This window comes from Takifugu flavidus, chromosome 5, assembly GCF_003711565.1.
Source record: "Takifugu flavidus isolate HTHZ2018 chromosome 5, ASM371156v2, whole genome shotgun sequence".
In the NCBI taxonomy this organism is placed as follows: domain Eukaryota; kingdom Metazoa; phylum Chordata; class Actinopteri; order Tetraodontiformes; family Tetraodontidae; genus Takifugu; species Takifugu flavidus.
In genome coordinates, this window is record NC_079524.1 from 3895288 (window position 1) to 3920515 (window position 25228).

General features: G+C 45.8%; 2 protein-coding genes across 36 annotated transcripts in view; one reads left to right on the forward strand and one right to left on the reverse strand.

The window, feature by feature from the left end:
- camk2b1 (calcium/calmodulin-dependent protein kinase (CaM kinase) II beta 1) overlaps positions 1–21061 on the forward strand; it is a 31448-nt gene extending 10387 nt beyond the window's left edge. For 3 of the 34 annotated variants that reach the window (XM_057031828.1, XM_057031835.1, XM_057031850.1), the window contains 19 exons: positions 59–131; positions 2336–2438; positions 2699–2782; positions 3010–3104; positions 3413–3535; positions 3613–3696; positions 3836–3878; positions 5615–5710; positions 8716–8753; positions 10302–10334; positions 12075–12143; positions 14179–14223; positions 15208–15256; positions 16740–16883; positions 17061–17231; positions 17651–17726; positions 17810–17904; positions 17988–18221; positions 18313–21061. In XM_057031828.1, the coding sequence (XP_056887808.1) occupies positions 59–131; positions 2336–2438; positions 2699–2782; positions 3010–3104; positions 3413–3535; positions 3613–3696; positions 3836–3878; positions 5615–5710; positions 8716–8753; positions 10302–10334; positions 12075–12143; positions 14179–14223; positions 15208–15256; positions 16740–16883; positions 17061–17231; positions 17651–17726; positions 17810–17904; positions 17988–18220 (1654 nt within the window). In that variant the 3' untranslated portion in view covers position 18221; positions 18313–21061. The remainder of the gene's footprint in view (positions 1–58; positions 132–2335; positions 2439–2698; positions 2783–3009; positions 3105–3412; positions 3536–3612; positions 3697–3835; positions 3879–5614; positions 5711–8715; positions 8754–10301; positions 10335–12074; positions 12144–14178; positions 14224–15207; positions 15257–16739; positions 16884–17060; positions 17232–17650; positions 17727–17809; positions 17905–17987; positions 18222–18312) is intronic. The other 31 variants (XM_057031831.1, XM_057031830.1, XM_057031834.1 and 28 more) reach the window with 31 other exon arrangements.
- Positions 21062–21989: 928 nt separating this feature from the next.
- On the reverse strand, positions 21990–24538 carry si:dkey-174n20.1 (uncharacterized protein LOC796174 homolog). Of its 2 annotated transcripts, none has more exons than XM_057031865.1 (4): positions 24133–24538; positions 23666–23908; positions 23007–23309; positions 21990–22907 (listed from the first exon to the last, which is right to left on the reverse strand). In XM_057031865.1, the coding sequence occupies exons 1-4, from the start codon at positions 24251–24253 to the stop codon at positions 22648–22650; spliced, it is 927 nt and encodes a 308-aa protein (XP_056887845.1). In that variant the 5' UTR covers positions 24254–24538; the 3' UTR covers positions 21990–22647. The 2 variants fall into 2 exon arrangements, with proteins under 2 accessions (XP_056887845.1, XP_056887846.1); XM_057031866.1 differs by having other exon boundaries at positions 24483–24505.
- Between the last annotated feature and the right edge of the window lie 690 nt (positions 24539–25228).

A 25228-nucleotide genomic window follows, 5' to 3' on the forward strand; every position in this document is an offset into this window, starting at 1 on the left:
GCTGCTCAAACTAACATACCCCCCCTCCCCCCCCTCTCCCCTTGGTGTTTGCATGCAGTCATTGCATCCAGCAGATCCTGGAGGCGGTGCTTCACTGCCATCAAATGGGCGTGGTGCACCGAGACCTGAAGGTGAGTGATGGGGGTCGCCACAGCGGCCCTCGGAGAGTTCTGTGTTTGTGTAAGAGGGCTAGAGGTGCGTTAGACCTGTCGTCTGTGTATGCTTCGTATTTAAATGCACCATCGTCGCTCATGGCAACAGGCCAAAGCTTTTGAACTCTGGAATACTTTATTTCCCTCGTCTTCCCCTATATTTCACGTAATTCTGAGGTTATATTCAGGTTCCTTCCTGAACCTGCAGACGCACTGGACAGAGATAGATGTTAACTATTGATTGATTTTTTTTAAAATATTGATCATCTGACCGGGAGCTGGCCCTTTCAACTTGTTAAAAACCAACTGTTTCCACAGAACTGCCCCATTGTCAGGCAGCATTCGACATTCCGTATTTATCGTGAAGGATCATCAGGTTTTGTGGCTTTGTGCTTTACTCATTTCCAGCCCTCTTGCTCTTGTGTCCTGTGTGTATTTATAAGCGCATGCTTGAATGTTGCATCTCCGTGTGCATGGCGCGCTGTGTGGAGCGGATCTCTCCTGTTCAAATGTCAGTGCCAGCGTTCCAGCAAAGCTGCGTTATGTTCGTCGGGACCGCTGCGGATATTTCTTTATTTAGCCGACGCACCAATCTGCTTTTACAGCCAAGTGCCGGAGAGGGTTTCACCCAGTAGGTCATACTGTGATGACTGACGGCAGACCGGTGTGGCAAGAGCCCTTAAATTAGCAATTAGCATTTAGCAGTGAGATGTTGACATCACAAGCGTGTTTTTAAGTGTTCACAATCACGAATAGGCCATTTTCTTCATTTTTGCAACTTGGAATGTCTTCAAAAATAAAAAAGAAAGCTCTAAACTTTCCATGAGGCAGCTCTAAAGCTTTGGCGCCCATGAACAAAGCCTCTGTTAGGAGGCCACCTGGTGTTTACACACACCAACGCCCCAAACGGAGAGCAGCTACTATCCAGAAAATAAAAATTGCAACTTAACACGGCTATCGTGTTACGTCACACTTGTTTACTGTGAGCTTCTCTTTTCTGAAGAATATAACTATATTAAGTAAGTAAACAGCTTCAGGGTTGTATTTCCATCTTCTTTAAACACAACAGAGGTCAGCAAGTCAAAAATTTAGATGTAATTTACTCAATAATGCCAAGAGAGCCTGTTTAATATTTGGTATTTGTCTTAACCAGGGATGGAAGTAGAGGGGTGGACGTTCTGCCCATTTCTACCATTTTCTCTGAAGGAATTTGTTATGAATGCCACAGTTCTTCCAGATCCTCCAAGGACAGACACATAAAAGGGAAGAGATAAACACAGGAACATTATTTTTATTTCAGCACCCACCAGTGAACGGCTCTTTAATCCATATCCTGCACCACCATTTTAGCCAGTGGGACCGTCATCCACATCTATGTTTATTTGGCTCCTGTTACAACCGTTCCGTCCTGAATCCGTGGCCTGGATCTTTAGCGTTTCTGCACCTTTTTAGATGAGCGCACGCTTCTCCAGTGTTTCCACCCACGCCTGTTCTCAGGGATTATCTTAGCGCTGCAGCACTGCCAAGTTCTGACTCCTTGGTTTACAAAAGCGTAAAGCCTTACCACGCGATAGAGCAGCGAGAACGTGATGACACGAGGCAGGCGCTTCGCTGGCGGATTACGGCTCCCCTCGCTTGTGGTCGCCCTCTTTACGTGCAACCTGGACTGCACACTTTTATGCGTAGTGTTCCAGAGCTTAGTTGAACCGTTACCTTAATACCTGAACTGATTCGTGTGCACATCGGTGGGATTTCAGGAGGACCAGAGCTTCTTTTCCTGATAACGCAGGCATAATGATAATTACGCATCATGCTGATGCCATTATTAAGGCTGTTGGAGTCAGATACAGATGCACAGGGACAGAGTGAGGAGGAGCTGGGGTCACTGGGGGGAGCATCCCATTATTAGAACCATCTTCTCATAGTGAATAATGAGGCTGACGGTCTTATCTGGGCCACAGAGATGGAGTGTGCAGGCCACACCAAACCTCTGGAGACCCCGACAGCACTTAACGAGTGACGTGGATCCGCGTTGTACGCTTTTGTGTATGTGCGTATCCTGCGTCAATGTCTGTATGTATGTGTCCTGTCTGCCCAAAGCTTGTCCCTCCGTAGTGGATGTTTTTCTTGTCTTTAACGTGAGCTGGTTGGTGACATCATGTCTCTCCTCTGGCTCACTTCAGCCTGAAAACTTGCTCCTTGCAAGCAAATGCAAGAACGCTGCAGTGAAGCTGGCCGACTTTGGCCTCGCCATTGAGGTTCAGGGGGATCAGCAGGCCTGGTTTGGTACGTACACTGGTACAAACATTCAGCTCCCCCATACAGCTAATCTCTGTTTCATGTTTTTATAGCCTTTTAAACAGACTTCCGTTAAAATATCAGCATGTTTTCTTATCACAGAAGAGTCCTTAAAGAGACATTAACATCTCTGTACAGCTGAATTGGTTTCAGCTCGTATTATCTTACTTTCTTTACAAGCAGAGACACGATCTATCACATGAAGCTTGTCAATCTGTGTGTGTGTGTGTGTGTGTGTGTATTTGCAGGATTTGCTGGTACACCAGGCTATCTTTCCCCTGAGGTATTGCGGAAAGAGGCATATGGTAAACCTGTGGACATCTGGGCCTGTGGTGAGTTGTTGATGCACACACACACACACACACACACAACACACACACACACACACACACACACACACACACACACACACACACACACACACACACACAGACACTATCTTCCACACTGCTCAGCGCCTTTTAATGTATGATTAACACAAGCATTTACAGTTATGACCTCACTTATGGCATGAAAACAGACCAGGCAGAAGTGTGTTTTCTGTTCATGTGTGTCTCAGGGGTGATCCTCTACATCCTGCTGGTGGGTTACCCTCCTTTCTGGGACGAGGACCAGCACAAACTGTACCAGCAGATCAAGGCTGGAGCTTATGACGTGAGCCTTCTCTCCTTTTTCACCCCCCCATCCATCCTTCTCTTTCAGCCAAGGGTTATGTAACTCAATCACCCCGTTTAGATTTCAGGATGTTAAAATGTCCTGGCAAAACGAATAGGGACAGCGGGACACAGACAGATATTTAAGGCTAAACATCACCGAGCTCGGTGGGTTTACAGTCTGATCAGGTTGCAAGGCTTCTGTTCTCGGTCTCTGATAAGACCCAGATCCTCCTGGATTCATGTGACTTTAGATATTATTACAGTCAGTAAATGTGGTGGGGGGGTGGCCTTGATCTCTCTCTCCAGTTCCCTTCCCCTGAGTGGGACACCGTCACCCCAGAGGCTAAAAACCTGATCAACCAGATGTTGACCATCAACCCAGCCAAGAGGATCACAGCTCAGGAGGCCCTGAAGCACCCATGGGTCTGCGTAAGTGTCCCCACCTGCGGGACGTCCTCGGTACGTCTGTTGTTTGCTCCAACCTTCCTCGTCTCGCTGTCTTTCAGCAACGGTCCACAGTGGCGTCCATGATGCACAGACAGGAGACTGTGGAGTGTCTGAAGAAATTCAATGCCAGAAGGAAACTCAAGGTTTGTTGACACGCTCACTCTGGTCCTCTGGACCACCTGTTTAAATATTTAATAATGCCATACGCTGACAATTATTGTGATATTGATTTTTTTTTAAAACAATGTTTATACTCACTGGACTGATTTCTTTGCCTTTTAGGGGGCAATTCTGACAACTATGTTGGTTTCTCGAAACTTCTCTGGTAAGTGCTGTAAGGCCATCACAATCAGCATGTACGGAATACACACGTTATTTGTAGGGATTTTAACTTTGACCTGGTAATCATTCATTTAAAAGACACAGAGGTGTCTGTAGGTTAACAGAGCGTCTCATGTTCACTGTGTTCTTTATCCATTATTAAAGCAGGTATTATTGCCTTTCTAACTGCCATAACTGAGCCATTTAACCTCGGTTTCATTTAGTTCAGTGGGTGTAACATTAGCGTTCATGCTAGTGGCAACATTTCAGCAGAGATGTATCTTTAGTTCTTAAATTTCTTTTCCTACTTACAACAGTGCTCCTCTCATGTTGTCTGCGCTGAGAAGACAGTAAGCAAATCATACATTAACGCGTACCATCGCTTCTCATTTGACCGCTGTGCAGTAACCAAACATGTCAGGTCACCTGACCCTAAAGAAACGTTCTCTAAACTCTACAAGGTGGATGTGATCGGCTCTAAATGTCGTGCGTTTATTAATATAGTCTACTTTAATTGGACCACTTCACATCCAGTGAAACGTGACCAAAGACTCATCCTAAGGATTACGCACAATTTCCATAGATCGACCCGTCAGTGAGAGTTGGAACCATTAATTACTTTATTTCCATAGATGTGACTCACAGGACATTTTGGGTGCAGACGGACATTTATTTTTCTGACGCGACTGCACCCTTAAATGTGACCCCCTGACCCCCATAAGTGTAAATATATACACAAAAATGTATTGACAACATAATAGAAATAGACAAATAGATAGAATATAAATATAAAATACAATGTTTGGTAGGTGATGTAGCAGGATAGCATAACTTTTTTTTAAATCACAGAGGTGACTGGGAAGTCTGTTTTCTGTGTGTGTGTGTGCGTGCGTGCGTGTGTGTGTAACCTGACAATAGCCGATGACCCACTCAACTTTTCTGCCCACCACATACACACATGGCCCACCCTTGAACAGACTCTCCCCGCTCCTTTCCCTCATCTCAGGACTAGTTTAGCATGAGTTCATCCTTTCCGAGTCACGTCCAGGATGAGAAACATCTAAAATATAAAAAGGAAGAGACTGGCGGTCAAAGGCGGATGAGCTCAGGCGCTTTAATGGCAGTTTTGTTCCAGGATATTCTGTCTGTGGTCAGCTGATGTTGCCTAACAGTAAAAACTGCAGAGTCCAAGTTTTATCCATCAGCAGTTGTTTCTAACAGTTCTAACGCGTCTCGCTGCTGGTCATCCTTCTAACCATAATCCTGTTTTCAGGGACAATTAGAAGCAGTTTCTGCCTCTCTTCTGGCCCAAGCAGAGGATTTTTAGTTTGATGTCATTCCTGATGGGACTGAACTGGTCAAATAATCCTTTTGTTTTTAAAATTCATATGAAAATCCTAAACCCACCCGTTTTTATATTAACCCACATTTGGAGCATCTGATTCCAGTTTCTTTGTTTGTGACCAAACCTTGTGGCCCTAGTTGGAGGCCTGTGTTTATGAATTAACCCTCCTTCCCCAAACTAATGCGCCCTGTTTATCTCTGCCCCACCCACCCACCTCCCACTGTGTCTAAATCACTTCTTTCTTGCAAATTCTCTTTTTTTGCCCCCTTTTCTAAACGCCATTCCTTCTACTATCCGTCTTTCCCCCTCCTCCCCATCCGCCGCTCCCCCCCCCCCCCCACCTCTTGTAAACCTGCTCTTTCTTCTTGTCTGATTGGGTACTGGACTTTTAACAGTGGGCAGCAAGCAGACCACCTCTCCAGCCTCTGTCACCGCGGCCGCAGCAGCTGTGGCTGCGGCCACCGGCGCCACCGCAGGGCTGGTGGAACAAGGTAGCATGGTGGCCTCACCCTGGGGGGGGGGGTCCTCTCTGTACTCCCTCTCCCACTCTGTCCTCTGTTCCCTCTGTCCTCTTTCCCTGCTTCAGCTTGGCAGCTAAAAGCTTGATGGCTGATGATGTCACTGACTGATGGCTGATGATGTCACTGACTGAATCTGTCGTTTACCTGCAGCGTCAGCCCGGTTTCCATCCAGCTGGCAGACAAAACGTTTGTCACTTACACTAAATTCTTCCTACAAACTTTAAAATTTCTCTGACACATTCCCGTTTTATCCGATGGAAGCCCGGTTTTTGCTGTCGTCTTGTGCATGTGCTCATCATCCACATTCATCTCGGCGTATTCATCTGGAGATGCAACCACACAGCACGGTCCTGATCGCTTATCTCATTCCCTCTTTCTCATCCTCCTTCTCCAGCTTCACCCTCCTAACACTAATCACTTGTCCCATTACACATTTTCTACATCACCAGTTTCTTCTCATCCTCATGAAGTCACATCTCTCAGTCTATCTCTCTCCTCTTTTCTCTGTTCGACAATGATACTGGAACGTTTGCCCCTGTCACTTTAAGAAGGGAACTTCCTAAAGGCTGATGCTGAATGCTGCATGGGGCCCTGGAGTGGTGCATGGGGCCCAGGGGAGACGGGTGCATGATGGCGACCTGGAGGATGCAATGCTGGGCTGGTTCTTGCGAAACCAAGGCAGCTAAAGCTGTTGCTTTGCTGTTCCCCAAAGATGCTCTCGTCTGTATTATTTTCCACGTCTGCAGCCTCACACTTTGTGCTCCTGTGATGTAAACAAACGAGAGTTTGCCAGGCGAACTGGAATCGCTGGGATGGCAAAAGTTAGAGCTTCATTTCCTTACCAACGAGGCTGCTATTCCCCTGCGGGGACGGAACCCTCGGTGGCTTGTTGCGGAAGTTCGAGAGCTCACGTATAAGTGAGGTAGATTCTGTTGATCTTTAAGCAAAAGTGAAATAAGATCCGGAGGTATGTAGAAACTTGCGTAAGGAGCTCAGAGTCATGCGAGGGTTGAGCATGATCTTCAGAGACAGAAGCAGTGCCTGTGTCCTTGATTCTGTAGACCACAGGGACTCTCCAGTCCTCTCCGTCCCCCTATGCTAAGCTCCAGTTAAATATTAATAGCGGGCTGTCTCCTCCTCTCAGCCTCAGACCGCCTCACCGCTTCACTGGATGCATCTATTTTGCATATTCACGCACACACAGATGCCACCTTGTCTCATGCTGAAGAGGAGCAGCTGTTTTATGGTCTTCAGAAACTTTGCATGGGTTCCTGCAGCTCCAGCTCCGAGCTTTTCCTTTGTTCATGCTCATCCCCGCTTTGCCTCTGCAGTGGTACATCTTCTGTGGGTTTTTTTCAGCTGTGTTTTATCGCCACACTTTTGTTTTAATCTCTCCCTCCTCTCTTTTTGTGCATCATGTGTAATATTTGCCAAGGTAAGGAGCACCCCTTGCCCCCACCCCACCCCCCCACGCCTTCAGTTTGATGTCACAGGTTTTGTCATTCCTTCTCTCCCCTCACTTTCTATCTGCTTTTACTCAAACCTTCTTCTCTCCTGCTAAGCCACCAGAGTACAAGAGGGTGAATCTCCAAAATTATTATGACCTCATTTCCTGTCTTTAGTGACAAGCAGCCTTTGGAATGAAGAAGAACAGTGTAACAATAGAGCGCTCTCATTCACATCAGCCTCCTCCCCTCCTGATTATCTAGAGTCTCTTTATTGCTGCTTTTTTTGTCTGCTGAAAATGGAAACCGCTCTTAAAATATGCTAACTATATCACGAGCGCTCTCCAAATTCTAAAAGCTTCTTCCACAGCTCTGGCAGCAGGGCTCAAACGCGGCATGTTTCACAATTAAAATGATAATAGTGACGCCAAAGCGAATCCATCCGTCGCTGCACCTTCTGGAATAAGCCCGGTTTTCTCCACCTGGGGGGGTTGGGGGGGGGGGGCGGTGAGGTGGAATCAGCGGCCTGTCTCCCCAGCACCACTGTCTCCACCACCGTCCCTTTCAAGCCTGCATTGGGGGCTTTTTTTAGCGGCCAGAACTGACGAGACTCACCACACTGAATTCTTAGAAATGAGGTGCTCGGATTTTTTTTGTGTTGTTGTTGCTAGGCAACTGGTATTCTTTTTAAACAGCATTTCTGTATTATAAATTATATATTTTTTTAATGTTTATATAAATGTTCAGATTCCTCCTCTGTCACAAGAGAGGCGTTTTTTGTGTGTACATAATTAAGAACACCAAGTCGCCCTTGAAACCCAACTTAATAAGATGCCCACGTGCAAGTTTAGAGATGACATTTCTTCTTTGTCGTGTGTTTTTACACACACCGTTTTTCCGCGTACATCCTGAGGAACATCTTGTAGGATGAGAGCCTTGTTTCAGACCCCCCCAGGTTGAATGTGTGTGGGTCGGACCGCCGTGCTTGCTGAGTCGTAACGGTGCCGTTAAGGCGAACGCCGCGCAGACTGTTCCACTGTTCTGAGGGATTATGGGTATTATGTCCTCTGTCTTCAGTATCATTATTTCCCTCCTACCCCTCCCTCGTTACTCTTCATTAGAGAGCAGATTGAAAACTAATCTTCATTAAGGCCCCAATAGAGTTCTTTGAGGCGCGGATTGCGGGATAAGAATTTAAGTGGTACATTTTTATTTCTTTGACGACAGAATGTTTATATTGTTCATAGAACTTTGTGTTCTGATCATGAATCAATAAAATTGGACAGGAAGTTTGCTGAAAATGGAAGATTTGCTCATTCTGGCTTCCTAGATTTGGGATGGGTGAATTATTTGCATCTTAGTTATCATGAATTGCTTTATTTGCTGATGTTGCACTATTTTCCTCACGTGTTTCCTCATAAAAATTGAGTTGATTTAAAAATCCAAAGTTGGCTGAACGTGTTACATGTTGCTGTAACTCTGCAGAGCCGCTCTTCTCCAGCTCTGACGTCGTTTTCTTTCTCATTACAGCAGCTAAGACCTTGCTGAACAAAAAGGCCGATGTCAAGGTAAGATCCTCACATCACTTCTGCCTTCTCCTTTGACACTTCCAGGCAATATTTTCCAGGCAGAAACACGAACTATTTCTCTTCCTAATGACTCTCTTCTGCACTCGCTGTTGCGCCCTTTAGTGTTTTTTCATCGTGTCCTGTATGACATCGAATATTCTCTTTATGCAAGAGTTTCCCTCTCTTCTGTGTGCGCCTGTTTTTGTGTGCTTTAGAGCACACGTGCTTGTGTTTGAACGTGTGTCACCTGTCCGCTTCCTCCAGTCAGTCCTCTTTCTTCAATGTTTCACAGCTTCCTTTGCCTCTTACATCTCAGCTTCTGACTCTTCCTCCTCTTTCAGTTCTCCCTTTTCCTGCTCACCCCAGCTGGTCTTTACCCCCCCGTGCTTATTTACCCTATAATGAACATCTCCCACATCCAACACCACAGTAACACAGACCAATATAAATGTCTGCCTAGTCATGTACGATTTCTCGTGCGCACGCACACACACACACACACACACCACACACACACACACACACACACACACACACACACACTTGGATGTAGATACATGACTACTTCACATTTGTGTGTCTGTTTTTAGCAACTTTTAACGAATGGGGGTGTGAGGGCGCCTCCACATTTAGCATGCATATCTGTGGGTGTTCACATGCATGGCTTGCTCATGTGCAGTTGTGCAGGCATGTTTTTGCCCCCACACCCCCCCACACCCCCACACGGCACTCCTCTTTTCGCCGCTCATTTGGTTCAGTAGGGAATGCGACTCCAGTTCCAGGAATAGCTGCCAGTCTGGACCCTAGAAACTCAGATGACAGAAATAGGCACTTACTTCCACTGCAGCATGCTCATTGCCTAGCAACAGGCTCCCCACACGCTTTCCCCAAACCATTTCTAAAGGCGTCTCATCCTTCTCATTTTTTCTCTTTCTTTTGTCATCCTCCTCAGTCTAAACCTTCTCAACGATGATGGCTCTTCTCCACTGCTGTGCTCAAACAGGCAGTCTTCATCTCGTTTGCATAACTAAACACCAGCTTCAGTCCCCCTGATGTCAAAATCTCCTCCATTTAGGAGACTCTGCAACGTCGGCTCTCTTCTGTCGCTGTAACGATTTTAACACAGCTCCACTTTAACGAGTAATTAGTGAACCCAGTTTAAATCAGCTCAAAGCCAAACTTAGTTCTGGTAGGAGGCTTTAGCCTTCGCTGGCTGTTCCTTTTAATCTTGCTCTCTTCTTCCAACTGTTTTGCTGACAGAAGGCTGCATTTTGCCATCTGCACAATGCTTCTGTGATCTTCTTCCCTTTCTTTTGTCCTCTTCCAGGTGACACCCTCCCAAACCACTTCTTTTTGCTGTTTCGTACACACTTTTCCTCCCCCTTTGCTGCCGTCAATGTGTGTGAGCTTTTCACGAGATCTGGTCTTCTGTTCTTACCAGCACATTGACATTTTTCCATTGTTACTTTATCTTTCCCTTCCTTTCTTGTACACCCCATCTATGTGCCTGTTCATCAATAAATTCATCCATCTATTGCCTGGGGACAGAAACGAAAGTCCAGCTCGACTGTCCAGTATATGGTGAGCATGCTACGATTGTTTTTGCCCCCTCAGACCCCTTTTTCCCCTCTGATTCCTACCTTTACTTGATGCGATTATCTATAGTGAAGGGATTCCCACAGTATTGGATTTTAACAGCTGTCAGGTGTGTTGATTCAATCTCGGGAGCAAATGTCTCAGTTCGGATGCTAGCAGCAACAGCAATAGCATTACATTTTAAAGACCTGCAGAGGCTCAGAGGTTTATAAGAGCAGCAGGAGTCAATAACAAGATTAACTCCGACATTCTTCTGAAAACATAATAGGACCAGGATGTTTTAGTTCCATCAGCTTTTCTCCAGGGAAACTGCTCCAGATCTGTCAGACACACACTTTTAGAAACAGAGGCGGCACATCAAAACGGAAGAACAAAGTATAAAGTAAAGCTTCGAACTATGTGAAAAAAATATAAAGTGATTATGTTTGGATGGGTAAATCAAGGTTCTTGTACACACCAATCATTCCCAAAGTCTTTTTTCCATCATCAACTTTCCCACCTGGAAATCCACCTGTGGACACCCCGACCCGCCTTATCTGTGGGTGTTCTTGGAAACTGAGTTGGATGTGGAGTTTCGTCTTATCCCCACTCACCTGCATCTCCTTTGTAGTAATTTTTCTTTAAACATTTGACTTGTTTTATGATATTATCGCTGCTACCACAGTGTGTGTGTGTGTGTGTGGGGGACTCTCATCACTTCACATCATGATGCAGACGCTAAATCCCTGAGATAGTTTTGGGGAATTCCTGGTACATTTCCTGTTGCTGAAGAGAGGAAGAATGCTGACAGCAGTGTTGGGTGGCTTCATCACATGTGTATGTGTGCATTTACATGGGTTTGATGCAGCATATGTGTGTGTGTGTGTGTGTGTGTGTGGGGGGTTCTCATCACTTCACATCATGATGCAGACGCTAAATCCCTGAGATAGTTTTGGGGAATTCCTGGTACATTTTCTGTTGCTGAAGAGAGGAAGAATGCTGACAGCAGTGTTGGGTGGCTTCATCACATGTGTATGTGTGCATTTACATGGGTTTGATGCAGCATATGTGTGTGTGTGTGTGTGTGGGTGTGGTCTTCTTGTCATTTAAACTCCTAAATTCTATGCTGCGCTTTTTATCTGTATATATTCTGTGTTTGCTGATGTTGAAGTGCACCCCCACCTCCATTTTCCTCTGTAAAACGAGTAACGTGTCCGCCCGTTCACACAACTTACCGCCCTTTCATCGCACAGGCGACTGGAACGCTTTCAGGGTCGCTGCTTCGCTCTCCAGGCTGAAATACCTGCGATGCTTTCAATTGAAGCCTCCAGCTCAGTACATTTACAGGGACGAAGGTCAACTGTTGCGCCCTGCATGCTGGACACAAACACGCTTGTTTGCTGAGCGATGGGGTAAAACGCTGCTTCGCCGTGGCTGAATGGTGCGGTCGGATCTCTGAAGGGTGGAATTGAAAGCAGCAGAGGTCAGCAGTCTGCTGTGGACACAGAGTTCTCGCAACTCGCTGAAATATTGTGTTGGAATCATTTTTAACTCCCTCGGCACAAAGCCACATCGGAAATGCTTATTTTGTCACGCAGTTAACGGCAAACAGGACAGAAGATGGATTCCTCCTGAAAAGGGGAGGCGGCCTTGAAGTATCAGCGTGCACGTGCGTGAACACAAACTCACAACTCTTGCTGATGTTAACACTGTTTTTGTGTCTCCTCACTCTCCTCTCCTGCACAGCCCCAGACAAACAGCACCAAAAACAGCATAGTCACCAGCCCCAAAGGAAACATCCCTTCACCTGCTCTGGTATTTACCTCTTAAACCCCCTTCAGCTACTGGACGTGTGTGTGTGTGTGTGTGTGGTGCGTCTGCCGATCCTCCTGCCTGTCTTTTGTTTACCCATTTCCCCACATCTTCACCTTTGTCTGTGGGTTGATCTTTGTCTCGTTGCTGCCTTATTGGTTGTAAAGGTCTTGAACCAGCGGGCGGCCTAAGGAGCGTTTCCCCTCGTTAGGTCAGGAGGCAGGATGTGCCTTGCTTTTGGGTTGATACCGTGCTGCCGTGGCATTTTCTCTGTCTCTGAAAGTTTACCTGAGTGGAGCAGGCAGCCAGTACCTGCTGGGCCTGTCGGTAAGCTTTACCCTTTCCATCCTGTTTATGCCGCCGCAGATGAGCGGCTCCCTGCTGTACAAGTGGTAAAAGTCCAAAGGTCTTCAGAGTGTTTTGTGCGCCACAGAGTCATTTTTGTCTTCACGGTGTGGAAACCTCTGGAGACGCGTGGAATTGAAAACGTAGTTCTCCAGACAGCTGGTTACACGTGCATTTACCTGACATCAGGCCTTCTGTTATAGCACAGATACTCACACATATCAGAAGAAAAGAGTTCAGTGATGAACTTCAACTGTTATCTGGCAAATACTCATAGATTTTAATTAAATAATGCAGTTAACCAATACAAAAGATTCAGGCTCTCATTAAAAGCTGCGTTAATGATGAATAATAAATACAATGCTGGTTAAGCAGTAACCGGCGACGCAGCTAACTCACAAAGCTAAAAGTTACTTTCCATCATTACATTTATTTAATACAGAAATTGAGGTCAAGGTTTTATTTTCAGTTTACATTTGAACATTCAAAAAAGGTTGCAAGCAAGTTCTGCTTTCTCTGTGGCAAATGGAAAATTGGGATGTGTATTTTATATACATTTGAAGGATGTGATGGCCCGACAGACCTTTTTCTACTACTTATTACTTAACCTATTTGCTATTTGGCTCATTGAATCTCCTCATCAGGATGCTAACTGTGGATAGCTGTCATGCTATGAGGGCTGTCTTCTAAAGGCATCACCACCATTACCGCGAGTGACATGAGCCCATATCTGAGCCCATTTGTGCCTCTGTAGCAGCAGTAGACATGGCTGGAGACGCTATATTTGTACGCTGTACGCCCAGGGGTGTCATGAAGGATTCCAAATGGTTAAAATGGCATCAGCATCATTTAGTTTTTACTCACTCCTGCTGCCAAAGGTCAGTGTGTAACTGTTAAACCCTTCCTACCATCAGCTCTTTGATCTTATTCATCACAGGCTCACACGAGGTTGCACACTAGAGATTGTTTCCCCGGGTGACAGTTGCCATAACAACACCACTGCCATCACGGCTGAGAATGCCAACAATTGGTCATCACAATGGTGTCACTTCCTCGGGGTTGGGGGAGTTTTTAGAAGATGTGGGAGGGCTACAATCACCGTAGCTGTGCAGGAAAATCCACAAAACATCATTTAAGACTTTTCTATTTTTGAGTAGTGCGAGGGGAAGGAATGCCTTCTATTGCCATACACTGTAAGATTTTCAGGCAAATATATAACTGTTAGAGCACATTTGTTTATGTTGCACGAGTTGACTCATTTCCTCTTATTTACAGTTCCCATGTCCTCGGCTGTCTGCACATCTGAGACCATTTAGAATTATGCAGAGCAGTGAAAAACCCAGCCATGCTTGGAAAAGAATAAGAAAAATAACCAAAATAGTTTCCCGAGTCTTAGTGTGTGTGGTGTGTGTGTGTGTGTGTGTGTGTGTGTGCACGCTCCATGTGCAGAGAACAGATCAGACTCCAAATTAGGGTCTTCAGCTCAGCCACTAGCTTGGCTCTGGCGGATTCTTCATCGCTCCTTTGTCAACTTTAACAAGCACTTTTGTCCAACATTGATGTCACTGTTTTGCTCCTTTTTTAAACTTGTCTCCATCTCTGCCTACAACACTTTCTCCCCCTCTCATCTGTCTCCCCTGGCTCACATTTGTCCTGTGTTCCTCCACTCCGCCACATCCATCCCTGTCCTCAGGAACCTCAGACAACTGTCATCCATAATCCGGCGGAGGGGACGAAGGTACATCAACGTCCAGCCCCCACCTGTCCTATATCTTCTTTATTATACTCTTCTGCCCCCTTTTTAATGCATGTGTGTGTGTGTCTGTGTGCGTGTTGCTTAGGAATGGAGATTATCAGTCATTTTAATCAAAGCTGTTTGCTCATGTGACTAATTTTAGCAGTCCTCGGCACACATTCACAGCAGAGTTGAGCTGCTACCACAGCATCCTGCCTCAGATGATGGCAGGATTTTCAGATGAGATTTTCAGCCCCCCCCCGAAATGATAAAATAATAATATAATTATAATAATTCTGCGGTGCTCATTCTAACCGTGCAACATAAACTGGACGATACAGGGGTGTAGAAACACACGAAAGGTGACCGTCTGTCACATGACTGCGTGTAATCGGTCATGATAAAGACCAAATGACTATTATTACAATTAAATCCAAAGAGGAAGTGCAAACACACTTAATTACACACACCCACACACACTTTTTTCTCCCCCCTCGGGTCACCACCTGCTCTTCAGAAAGCAGCGAAACTACTTCTGTGCTTTGTGCCTGTGATGATGTGCACTTGTGCTCTGGTAATGAGGTCAGCATGTCTCCTCTACATGCATGGGAATTTAAGCCCATTTAATCTGCTAATTGGAAAAGAGAGAGCTAACTTGTCCTCTGGCGAAAGCCTGAGAAGCAAAAGCCACACCGGGGGCAAAGGGAAAGTTGGAGGGTAGCTCGCGTGCTGCCCCTCTCAAGAGGACAGAACCAGAATCCGCTCCGTCGGCTGTTTGGACGGACAGAATGCACAATTTTGATATGCAGGGAGAGACAAGGGCACCCTGTGGAGGGCGGATGTCAGAGTTTACTAACATGTGCTGACTTGGTTTTTGGATTTTTTTTTGCGTTTTAAATGTCCATAACGTGTGATTGTGTGTGACATCACGAGCGTGTGCGGTGTCACGGCCGAAGCCGAACTGAGCGTTGTCGTCTCTGCTCTCAGGAATCGTCAGACTCCAGCAACACCACCGTGGAGGACGAAGATGTGAAAGGTAAAACGTTTGAAAGGAAGCAGGCGATTGTGCGAGCGTGTGTGAATGTATGGCTGTGTCTCTCGGTTACTATGCCAACGCAAGCACACGTCACCCCCGAGCAGACGGCAGTATGTCTGAATCAGGCTGTGAAAAACACCCACCGCAGCAAAACATCATCTTAAAACCACGGGAACAAGAAGTTCAAGCTGGAAACACGTCAAATGACACCACTTTCCAGCTTTGGTGGCCTGTCAACAGTTTAACTTCATTTGATTTGTCCAAAATGAATAAAAACTCTTGAATAGAGGAGAAATACGTATTAATTATTCATTTAATTCATTCATTAAATGTATTATATTGATCGGTTCATAGTTCTGAACAGTGCTGATGACTGGCTGTTAGAATCGAGCCGTCCAGTCATTTCTGGAAAGTAGAGGCGGTTGTGTCCCACCTGTGTAATTGCTCAGTGTGGTTGCGCCTTCTTTTTTCTTTTTTTCCTAATCAAACACCAAGCTTGAATGCTGATTAAATCCAAAAAGTATTTGAACGATCTCTTCCGAGCTCCCAAATCACAGTTGCCAGGAGTGGGAAAGGGCAAGGGCACCTTGTGGGGGGGGGGGGGGGGTCTAAAATTAGCCCCGCTTTTAGGAAATGGAGACATGGTGTCGGGTCATTAGCAAAAAAAGAGCACACTGCTCTGCTAGCGCCACCCTTAGATGACAGTAGTCTTACACAGCAGTTTGAGCCGAGAGGGCGGCTGTCGGCTCCGTCGGCTCCAGAGAAAACTACAACATCCAGGTGAGAACGGCGCTCTGTGGGGAACAGCTGCACCCGCGTTCGGTTACCGCTGGTTTGTGACCCAACGCTGCTGCCCTTGGGACGTCGGAACGTGCGTGTTCCCCCGGCGCTCCGTACTTGTAGCTCTGTTGGTTTCAGCTGGCTGGATTATTGATTGTTGATGTTGTTATTAGTTCTGAGGGATCCCAATCAGGCCGACAGCGTGGCGCCATTTGAGACGTTCGGTTTGAACTTGAAGGTGTTTGAAGGTCTGCCGTCATGTCTCTTGTGGTGCTACACCCCCCCCCCCCCCCCCCCCATTCCTCCTACCTCTGCGTCTCATGCCATCTCATTCTCCTGCAGGAACGCCCTCTTTACCTCTGTTCCCCGGCTGGTGTCGGCACCTGTGCTGCGTTTTCCTTCTGCCAGCCGGTTAAACAGACGAGCAGTGTTGTAACGCTCGTTATCGCCGTTATGCGCGTCCATCCTGTGCACACTGAAAAGACTCCCATTAAATCCAAAAGCCTGCACGTATGAGGGGGGATGAGCGGGAATCTGTCTCCAGATCTGGATAAAAAAGATCCTGGTCCATCCCTTTTTTGGAAAAGTGGCATAAATGGGAGCTCCGTGCTGTAGCTGCAGTTTGTGTTCCATAAATCTCACTTTTTTTGTTTTCTAACCATCATCAATTCCTTGTGTTGTCCCCCCCCCATCCTGAACCCAGCTGTCACAAAGTTTTCCGATCTTCTGAGCTCAGTTCGTAGGGGCTCGGGGCCCACGTCTGACGGGGAAGGGAGCGCCAGCACCCCACCTCCCGCTGTCCTCACTGCCCCCTCCCCTCCGCACACCCCCGCTGTCCCCATGCAGAGTGAGTAGTGGAGAAAAGGGAAGAGTAAAGGACAAGCAAAGACATGACTGACTGAGCCAGCTCTTCCTGAACTGTCTATTCATACAGTCTTGTGTTTCTCATCTGTGTAACCCCCCCCCCCCCCCCCCCCCCCCCCCGCCCCCCCACACACACACACACACACACGTCCTGTCTCAGTGTCTCGGCTCTCAGACTTGGTCAGCAGCGTTCGCAGGGCGCCAGCGGCCGCTGCGCCCGAGGCCGAAGCTGCCCCGGCGCCCGCCGCCAGGGCCGCCCCTCCGCCTGCGCCCGCCACCTCCCCACCTCCCCCCCAGTCCCCTTCCAGCCCCCCCCTGTCTTCTCCCCAGCGTGAGTATGCGCCTTCCCTCCGCGCACGGCAGCTGCCACAGGGGCATCTAACGGTGTGGTTTGTCGTTGGCACGCCGCTCTTAACCGCTCGTTTGACCTCGAACGGGTCGCGTCTGGCGTGTTCTGTTCAAGGCGTAACGATAGTGAACGTGCTTGTGTGTGTTCTCGTGCACACTACTCAGATGGATTTAGGGTGAGAGGCTGGGAAAACGTGAGGGAGAGAAGAAATTCAAGAGCGAACTAACTTGCTGGTCGAGCTGCACGTGTGTTACACAGAATCTCACCGTTTAGCATCGGCGGCTAACACGGCGGCTCAGTTTTAGCCGATTTAACGGTGTGGATGAACTTCTGAGGTGACTAACATTGCCCGACTTGTTCGAATTGTGGCGGTGAACTTCTCCTCCTGCCGTCTTGTACAGCACGCAAGCAAGAGATTATCAAGATCACAGAGCAGCTGATAGAGGCCATCAATAATGGGGACTTTGAGGCCTACGCGTGAGTTTTCTTCCTGTCATTAAGCTGTGGGTGACTGCTGGCGTCAAAATGTTTAATGGGTTTAACTTCTGCCGTGTTTTCAGTAAGATCTGCGATCCTGGACTGACTTCATTTGAGCCAGAAGCTCTGGGGAACCTGGTGGAGGGGATGGATTTTCACAGATTTTACTTTGAAAACCGTAGGTTTTACGAGCAGATCATGGTTTAAAGTGTCACTTTTAGTGTCATTTTGCGTCCTGAAGTTCCTCTTTGGACTTTTCAGTTTTGGCCAAGAACAACAAGCCCATCCACACCACCATCTTAAACCCCCACGTCCACTTGATCGGCGAGGACGCGGCCTGCATCGCTTACATCCGCCTGACTCAGTATGTTGACGCCCAGGGTCGGCCGAGGTCCAGCCAGTCTGAGGAGACCCGTGTGTGGCACCGCAGAGACAGCAAGTGGCAGAACATCCACTTCCACTGCTCAGGCGCACCAGCGGCACCACTGCAGTGAGGTGCCTGCTTCCTGTCTTTATGCTAAGCTAATGCTGCATTCTCCCCAACCAGAAATAGTGTGGACTCGGGCTCATTTTAGTTCCTTTTCAGGGTCGAAGGTCAAAGCGCTGTCTGTCGAGAACGTTCTACTCACGGGATGAAGACGATTGGGGGGGTTAAAGAACAAGCTCAGTGTTACTTTGGGCCCCCTCGTCCTGAAGCAGCAACCCGTCACCCATTGGATACCACAGCCCCCAGCATGCATCTCTTCTCCTGGCCACTACTGCCCCCTGCCGGTCACCTGGCGCACAACACCGTCCATCATCATCGTCAGTCGCGGTTTCCTCTTCATCTCTTCATCACGCCGACTTGTGGGTGTGCTCGGCACTCTTCTTGTGCTCTTTTCCCCACTGTCTGCTGCCCTCCTGTGAATACACACTTGTGTGACACACAAACACTGCACTGGAAATACAGTATGTAAAGTTTTAAGTAGAGGTTTTCTCATTATATTATTATAATTAAACATTTGCCATTTGTACTTGTTGTCTGCATAATTTCAACCTCTTTAAGCCAGTCGTTTCTTAAGTTGGTGGAAATATCTTTGTCAAAACCTGTTTGTCACTTTTTAAGACGGCATGTTTTTATCCATAGTAACAGTTGCAGTTTTGTTTTTTTTAACTGTTGTTATTGAGTGGAAAATGATATTGGCAGTTTTTTGTCCCTGTATTAGCTCAAAGTGCCCAAACCCACACTGAGATTTTGTTGGTTTTTGTTTCTTTTTGAGGTTTTTACATGTTTTTTTCTTTTGATTTGAAGCGATAGCTGAGTGGTCGAGCGTGTGACTGACTGTAATTGTCAGTCACACTTATATATCATAGTTAGACAGATTCTGTAATCTGTTAATCAAAGACAACCAACAGGTAGTGGAGGTTTGAAATAGGTTTGTGGACAGATACATTGCACTGTACTCTCCATTCTAAAATGAAACAGAAGTTCACTTTTTCTGATAGATATTATCATATTGTGATATATAATGTTGGAGAGAATTTATTTTTATTTAGGGAAAATAAGGACTCATAATATATGATTATATATATCCTGCCGTTAGTGACACATTTGAATTGTTTGGACAAAATAATATATAAAGAAACCCCCCACTAAAGGATATTAATTAAATAAATATGGTCTTTTTTTTTAAGATATTGAAATAATGCACCACACATACAAGCTTGTGATAGAATGTGTGATTATTATAGATTATTTTAAATGTTTCTGTATGTTTGAGACCACCGCGTGCGTCTGTTCCAAGCACAAACAGAATCCCCTGAACATCAGTGCTGGAGGACTCACACAGTCCAACTCAGAGATAGTGGGGTTTCTGTTGGGCCATGATAGTGTGTGTGTGTGTGTGTGTGTGTGTGTGTGCGCACGCCTGTGTGATAGAAGGACACATATGTTCTCTGCCTTCAACCCACCACTCTTTTTCTTTTTGGATGACATTTTTTGGAGTAGATTTTTCCAATATTAATTGCTTGTGCGGGAGTGGTTGATCTTCTGGACTTTAAGTTACTTTTAGCCTCTTGTACTCTGCTCACCGCCGTTGGCTGCCTTCACGCTTGTTGGGCAGCCCGCTTTGGTGAATAGTCCTCAGGTTTCTATTTAATTTAATATTTATTTATTTATTCTGGTATCTTTTTATTATTGTTGCCTTTTTTTTTGTTGGTCATGCATCTGTGAAGCTGCCGTCTGTCCGTACACAGAAGGACCCTGGTTCATATGTGACTCGTCTTTAAGGGGGTTTTACACTTTCCTGTGATGATCAACGTTGCCTGAAATACGTTGTCCTTAAGAGCTTTTCTGTGTTTTATGCCATGTTGTCTTGATTCTGCCTATGTTTAATATAAAAAAAAATCAAAATGCAGCCTTTCTTTTCACCAAGTGAAACCCTAAGTTATTGTACTTATGTCTCCTCCTTGCTAAAAGGTCAAAGCACTCAAACATGCCCCCCCCCCCCCCTTGAGAAAAAAGAAGACATAGCAGCATGTACAGTATAAAGGTGTTGTTCTTTTGTTCTTTGTGAGTTTAGTAGCCTTGAAAATCAACATGAGACCTTTTCCTTATTTCACAACTCGCAGCTTACGTTTTCTTTGCATGACAGTTAGCAGCACATTTGTTTTTGGGTGTTTTTTTTTAAATTTACATGTTTTGTTTTGTTTTTTTCTACTGAATGCTGATATACTCGCTCTGTCTCTATTTTTCGCTGCTTTTTAAGTGCAGGTGGCTATTTTTTTTTGTCTGGAGACGATATAATTAAGATGATTATTTGAGTGATGATAGTAATGAGTGATGTTGCCAGTGGTGATGATGATGGGATGAAGATTATCTTGCATGCTTTTTTTTGTTATGGGGCTGCTCTGTGTTGTCAGTGCAGATTGGCTGCCTTTGTAGCGTACAGAACGCGCAGTGCTTGGAGGCAATTCAAAGGGCCTCCAGCAGGGGGCGCACAAGACACGACCTCATAGTTGGAGGTTATTGATGTACTTAAGGTTCAATTTATCATCACAGCTGTGTCGACTTCAGCCAGGTGACAAACTTGGACCCTCCACCATGTTCTTTGGGCCATGTTCTTTGGGCAGCCAGTGAAGCTGCGCTGACATCAGAGTCAGCCCACTCTGATTCAAACACGTCCGTCCAGTTGGCTCTTTCTAGTCGGTCTGTTTTTTTTGTCTATTTGGGTTAATTCTGTATGATATGATTAATACTCAGATTCTCGCTCTCTTACGTGAAACATGTGTTTCTATAATTTCAAGATGTGTTAAGGTGTTATCAATAAAATGTTGATTTAAATAGAGAAGCTGAATCAGTTTCTGTATTTATTTAACTTTCATGCTTCACCTAATACAGATGTTTATCAAGACAACACGGATGTCCTCTTAGATGTTCCTGTCTTGTGACTCCCTGGCTCAGGGCGCTCAGAGCATCTGACTAGACGGAGACAGTTGTGCACTCTTTGGGTCTGGAATGACAGGACTGAAATGGACTTTGATGATGATTCTTCATCGTCTGTTCCTCAGCCTCCCCCAGAGCTGCCAAGTCCAGACGACTCTTCCTCATTAATCTCTCCTTGTTGTATTTAAACCGTCCGACGTTTGTTTCTGCCTCTCTTCTTGTCTCTGTCGTCCTGCAGAGACTTGGGCAGGTTTCAGCTGGTCCTTCAGCTCGCCCACTGCCTGGTCTATGAGAACCCCCCCTATGGTAACCTTCAACCCCAAATGTTCACCGTTGCCTCGTTTGAAAACGTGCACATAATGTATCGAAACTGGATTTTTCTTCCAAACTTAACAGCAGAAATAAATGAACTGAGGACTGGAAAATAGCCGGACAACTTAAGCAAGTCGTGGCTGAAGAAGAGTCACAAAAAAAAAAGGCCTCATCAACAAGAAGTACCTGATGACATCACAGAGTCTGAATTGGAGGAGACCAAGATAAACCAGGAGGCTCTAGAAAAGAATCCAGTCAAACCACTGACAGGAGTCAGTGAGACAGGTGTTGACATGGAGCAGTAGTTTATAACTCTAAACTGAGTGGAAATGCCTTGAGATCATAAAAGCTCTTGGAGAAAGAGGAGAGTCCACAGAAGATGAGATGATGGAGGAACGGCTGCAGGACTCAGAGGTCCGAGCGCAGCAGTGGCGCCAGACTCAGCACCAGCTGGAGAAACTGCTGGAAGACGGAGAGAAGGCCAGCGAGGCGGAGATCCAGAGTCTCCGGGAAGCACTCTGCACACGTCAGGTTTTTAATCAGTTTATTTATTATTGATGAGTTCGGATGTTCGGGAGGGAGAAATAAAACTTTCCCGATATTCATGAATTCATCTGCATTTATTGACTTTTCCTGTAGTGACTCTGTGGGAGCCGCGTTATTTTAGGGGTATTAGACTCTGTAATCTGTAATCATCAATCAGACACAGCAGTGATGACCACTACTGATCCGCCTGGAACAGGAAGCCCCCCCAAACTCAAAACATGAGGGAGCAGCCGTGTGTTGCAAAGCCAAATAAATAGAATCACCCAGCTGCTCTTGAAATCTTTGTCCAAACAAAGACAGAACAAATCTTTACTTTATCTCAGTGGTTTTTTAGATTTTACCAGCAGATTGTGCCACAATTATTATAAAAACAAATAACAAAAATGTCTATTCGTGTTCGTGTATATGTGATATTTTAAACTTCGTCAAAACTCACAGCCATCACGCACGATAAATTAAAACAAGATCTTTAATTGTACCAAATGATGATGCATAATAAAACCAGGGCTTTCACACAAAAAAGGAATTCCTTTAAAGTTTCTGCATCACTGCAGACAGAGCAGGAAGAAAGGAAAACGGCAATATTTAAATAACCATAAATAACTAGAATCCCAACACATAAAGGAGGTTTTGGTCACATCAGGCCAGTTTCACCAGTCTCTCACTGGCCTCCCACAACTTTTTTGCCACACCAGCGTCTCTCGCAAAAGGGCGCAGCGAAGCTGGCTGGCAGTCGACGAAGTAACCCCCGCTGTTCCTGGCTGCCTCCTCCGACACGGCGCAGTAGACGACGGTCTGAGCGCCCGTCTCACAGGACACGAAAAACATCCACATGATCACCTGCATCAGCATCCGGAACAGGAAGGAGAAGTGGGCGGTCCAACCACTTTGGACAAACCCTGGAGAAACACAAGAAAATATTGAAGACCGGCGATCTGAACTTATTCATGCCCAAATTAGATTTTTTTCTTTTCGTCTTGTAAGAGGGGGGCACTAACCAGGGTGCACGGCATAAGACGTCACCCCTTTCCCCTCGGTGATTCTGGCCAGCTCCTGACTAAAGTAAATGTTGGCCAGTTTGCTGCGGCAGTAGGTGAAGAACGGCAGCAGATTGTAGTTGAGGTCCTGGAAGTCCAGCTTCTGGTATTTGTAGTTGGAGCACGTGAGGGTGACTACCCGGCTGGGGGCGCACTCCTTCAGCCGGGGCAGGAGCAGATTAGTGAGGAGGAAGTGGCCCAAGTGGTTCACGCCAAAACACATGCTGAATCCATCGTCTGTCCAATCCAGGACACTGGGCATGCCTGGAGGTAGAGAAGAAGAAGAGGTATGCAGAGAAGCTGCTCCTCAGTTGTGGTACCAAAAATGGTTTGATCTGATCTAAACGAGCTCTTATTTCGATTTTAGCTTTGCAAAACAAATGAAGACAAGTGGAAAGAGAAGACAGATGTAGAAGTATCTTAATTTATTTTGTTGGAAATGTGTATGTTCTTTGGACCTACTTGTTGAGAATTCTTTAAATGTATTATTACATGTAGAAGAATCAATTGTACCTCTAGTAACAAGACCAGCTATTTTATTTAATACTTTGCCTCAGCACACTTCTTCTACTGGGTAGTTTGATTCCCTTGAAGTCATCTGCTCGATCTTTGGTCGTTACCTGCATTGTTGATCAGGATGTCGAGTCTCTTCTCTCTTTGGAGGAAGTTCTTGCAGAACTCTCTCACAGACTGCAGGTTGGCCAGGTCCAGCTCCATGTGAAAGACGTTAAGACTGTGACTCTTAAACTTGATCTCCCTCACAGCCTTCCCGGCCTTCTCCACGTCTCTGCAAGCAATGATGACACGGGCACCTCTCATTGCCAAGGCAACAGCCGTGTCCTTGCCGATACCAGAATTCCCACCTGAACATAAATATAACCCACAGTGGACATCAATGATTGTTTATTAAGAAAACATCAGTAATCATCCATGCAGTTATCACTTCACATTCAGATACTATGCAGTAGCTGCACACTGCACAATTTCATGTCATGCATATCATCTCAACCCAAACTGACCTTCACAACAGCTATAGAACAAACAGAACCAGCAATCAGAGACATTTGCAGCAACAGGGGCTGTTTACCTGTAACAAGGACCGTTTTACCATCAAGTCTCTTAAGGTCGGTGCAATACCTCCTCTTTTTCAACCACCTCAGAATGAAAAAAGAAACTAAAGACGCGATGATGGTGTAGAGAAAATACATCTTGCTCCAGTGTATATTTTGGTACTTGACCAAATGCAGTTACCGATCTGTCACCTGAAGCCTGATGCTAACCTCGGCTAACGAGCTAGCTGGAAGGCTCCCGAGTAAAATAACCTTGCATTTTTCTATTTAATGCTTCTCCATTCGAGTTCCTATTTCAGTACATGTGGCGGATGTTATCCGAGACAAGCTAAAGGGGCAGGACAGTTGTTTAATGTTTGTAACATACCATAATAGATACATCATTTTACAGCGATACTGAATTATGCACTCTGCGCATGCGTTTACGTGACAACGCAAAGTCTCGCGATAATACCGTGTTAAGAGTGGTCTGTTTTAATTTTAATGAGTCATACAAATCTATTATTTGAGGATTGCCACGTGTTTACAATGAGCTGAGGAACATCTGTGGACAATTTGGACGACATAAGTCCATGATGCTGTCTCAGCCGTGGTTACTGTCCTTGAAAACTTGATGTGATCCACTGAGTTTGTGCACTTGACCTCCTGGCTGATCTGTGATTCAGCGCACATGCAACAAAGACTCGGCTGAAGCTTGTGTGATATATTACTGCAAAACTGAACCTTGAACATTCTTGTATTGGCATTGGTTTGTACTCCAACTTATATTCCTACAAACCATATGCTCCAAACAGACCAGTATCATGTTTGATGTGTCGTTAAGAGTTGTAATGTGATTTTTAAAAACATGTGCTTTGATTTACTTCACACACTGTAGTGCAAACTCACAGTGCATTTTTTCCATGCATTACTAAAAGATTTTTTTTCCCTTAACCGGGATTGTCTTTGTCTTTGTAAATTGGAAGCATCTGTGCACAACATCAACGTAGCCAACACTCAGTTGTGGCCACTAGGTGGCGGCGTTTGCCCTCAAAGTTAACGGCGTGTTTTGTTGTTGGCAGAGCAAGCCAACGTGTTGTGTTCTGGTGTGTTGTTTGACATAGACCAGGATTT

Excerpts from the sequence above, each read along its gene's own strand:
- si:dkey-174n20.1 (XM_057031865.1), bottom strand. The coding sequence starts at position 24,253 with ATGTATTTTCTCTACACCATCATCGCGTCTTTAGTTTCTTTTTTCATT. Across the intron at positions 23,909-24,132 it reads TAAAACGGTCCTTGTTACAG|GTGGGAATTCTGGTATCGGC; the intron begins GTAAACAGCCCC and ends ATTTATGTTCAG. Across the intron at positions 23,310-23,665 it reads CATCCTGATCAACAATGCAG|GCATGCCCAGTGTCCTGGAT; the intron begins GTAACGACCAAA and ends CTCTACCTCCAG.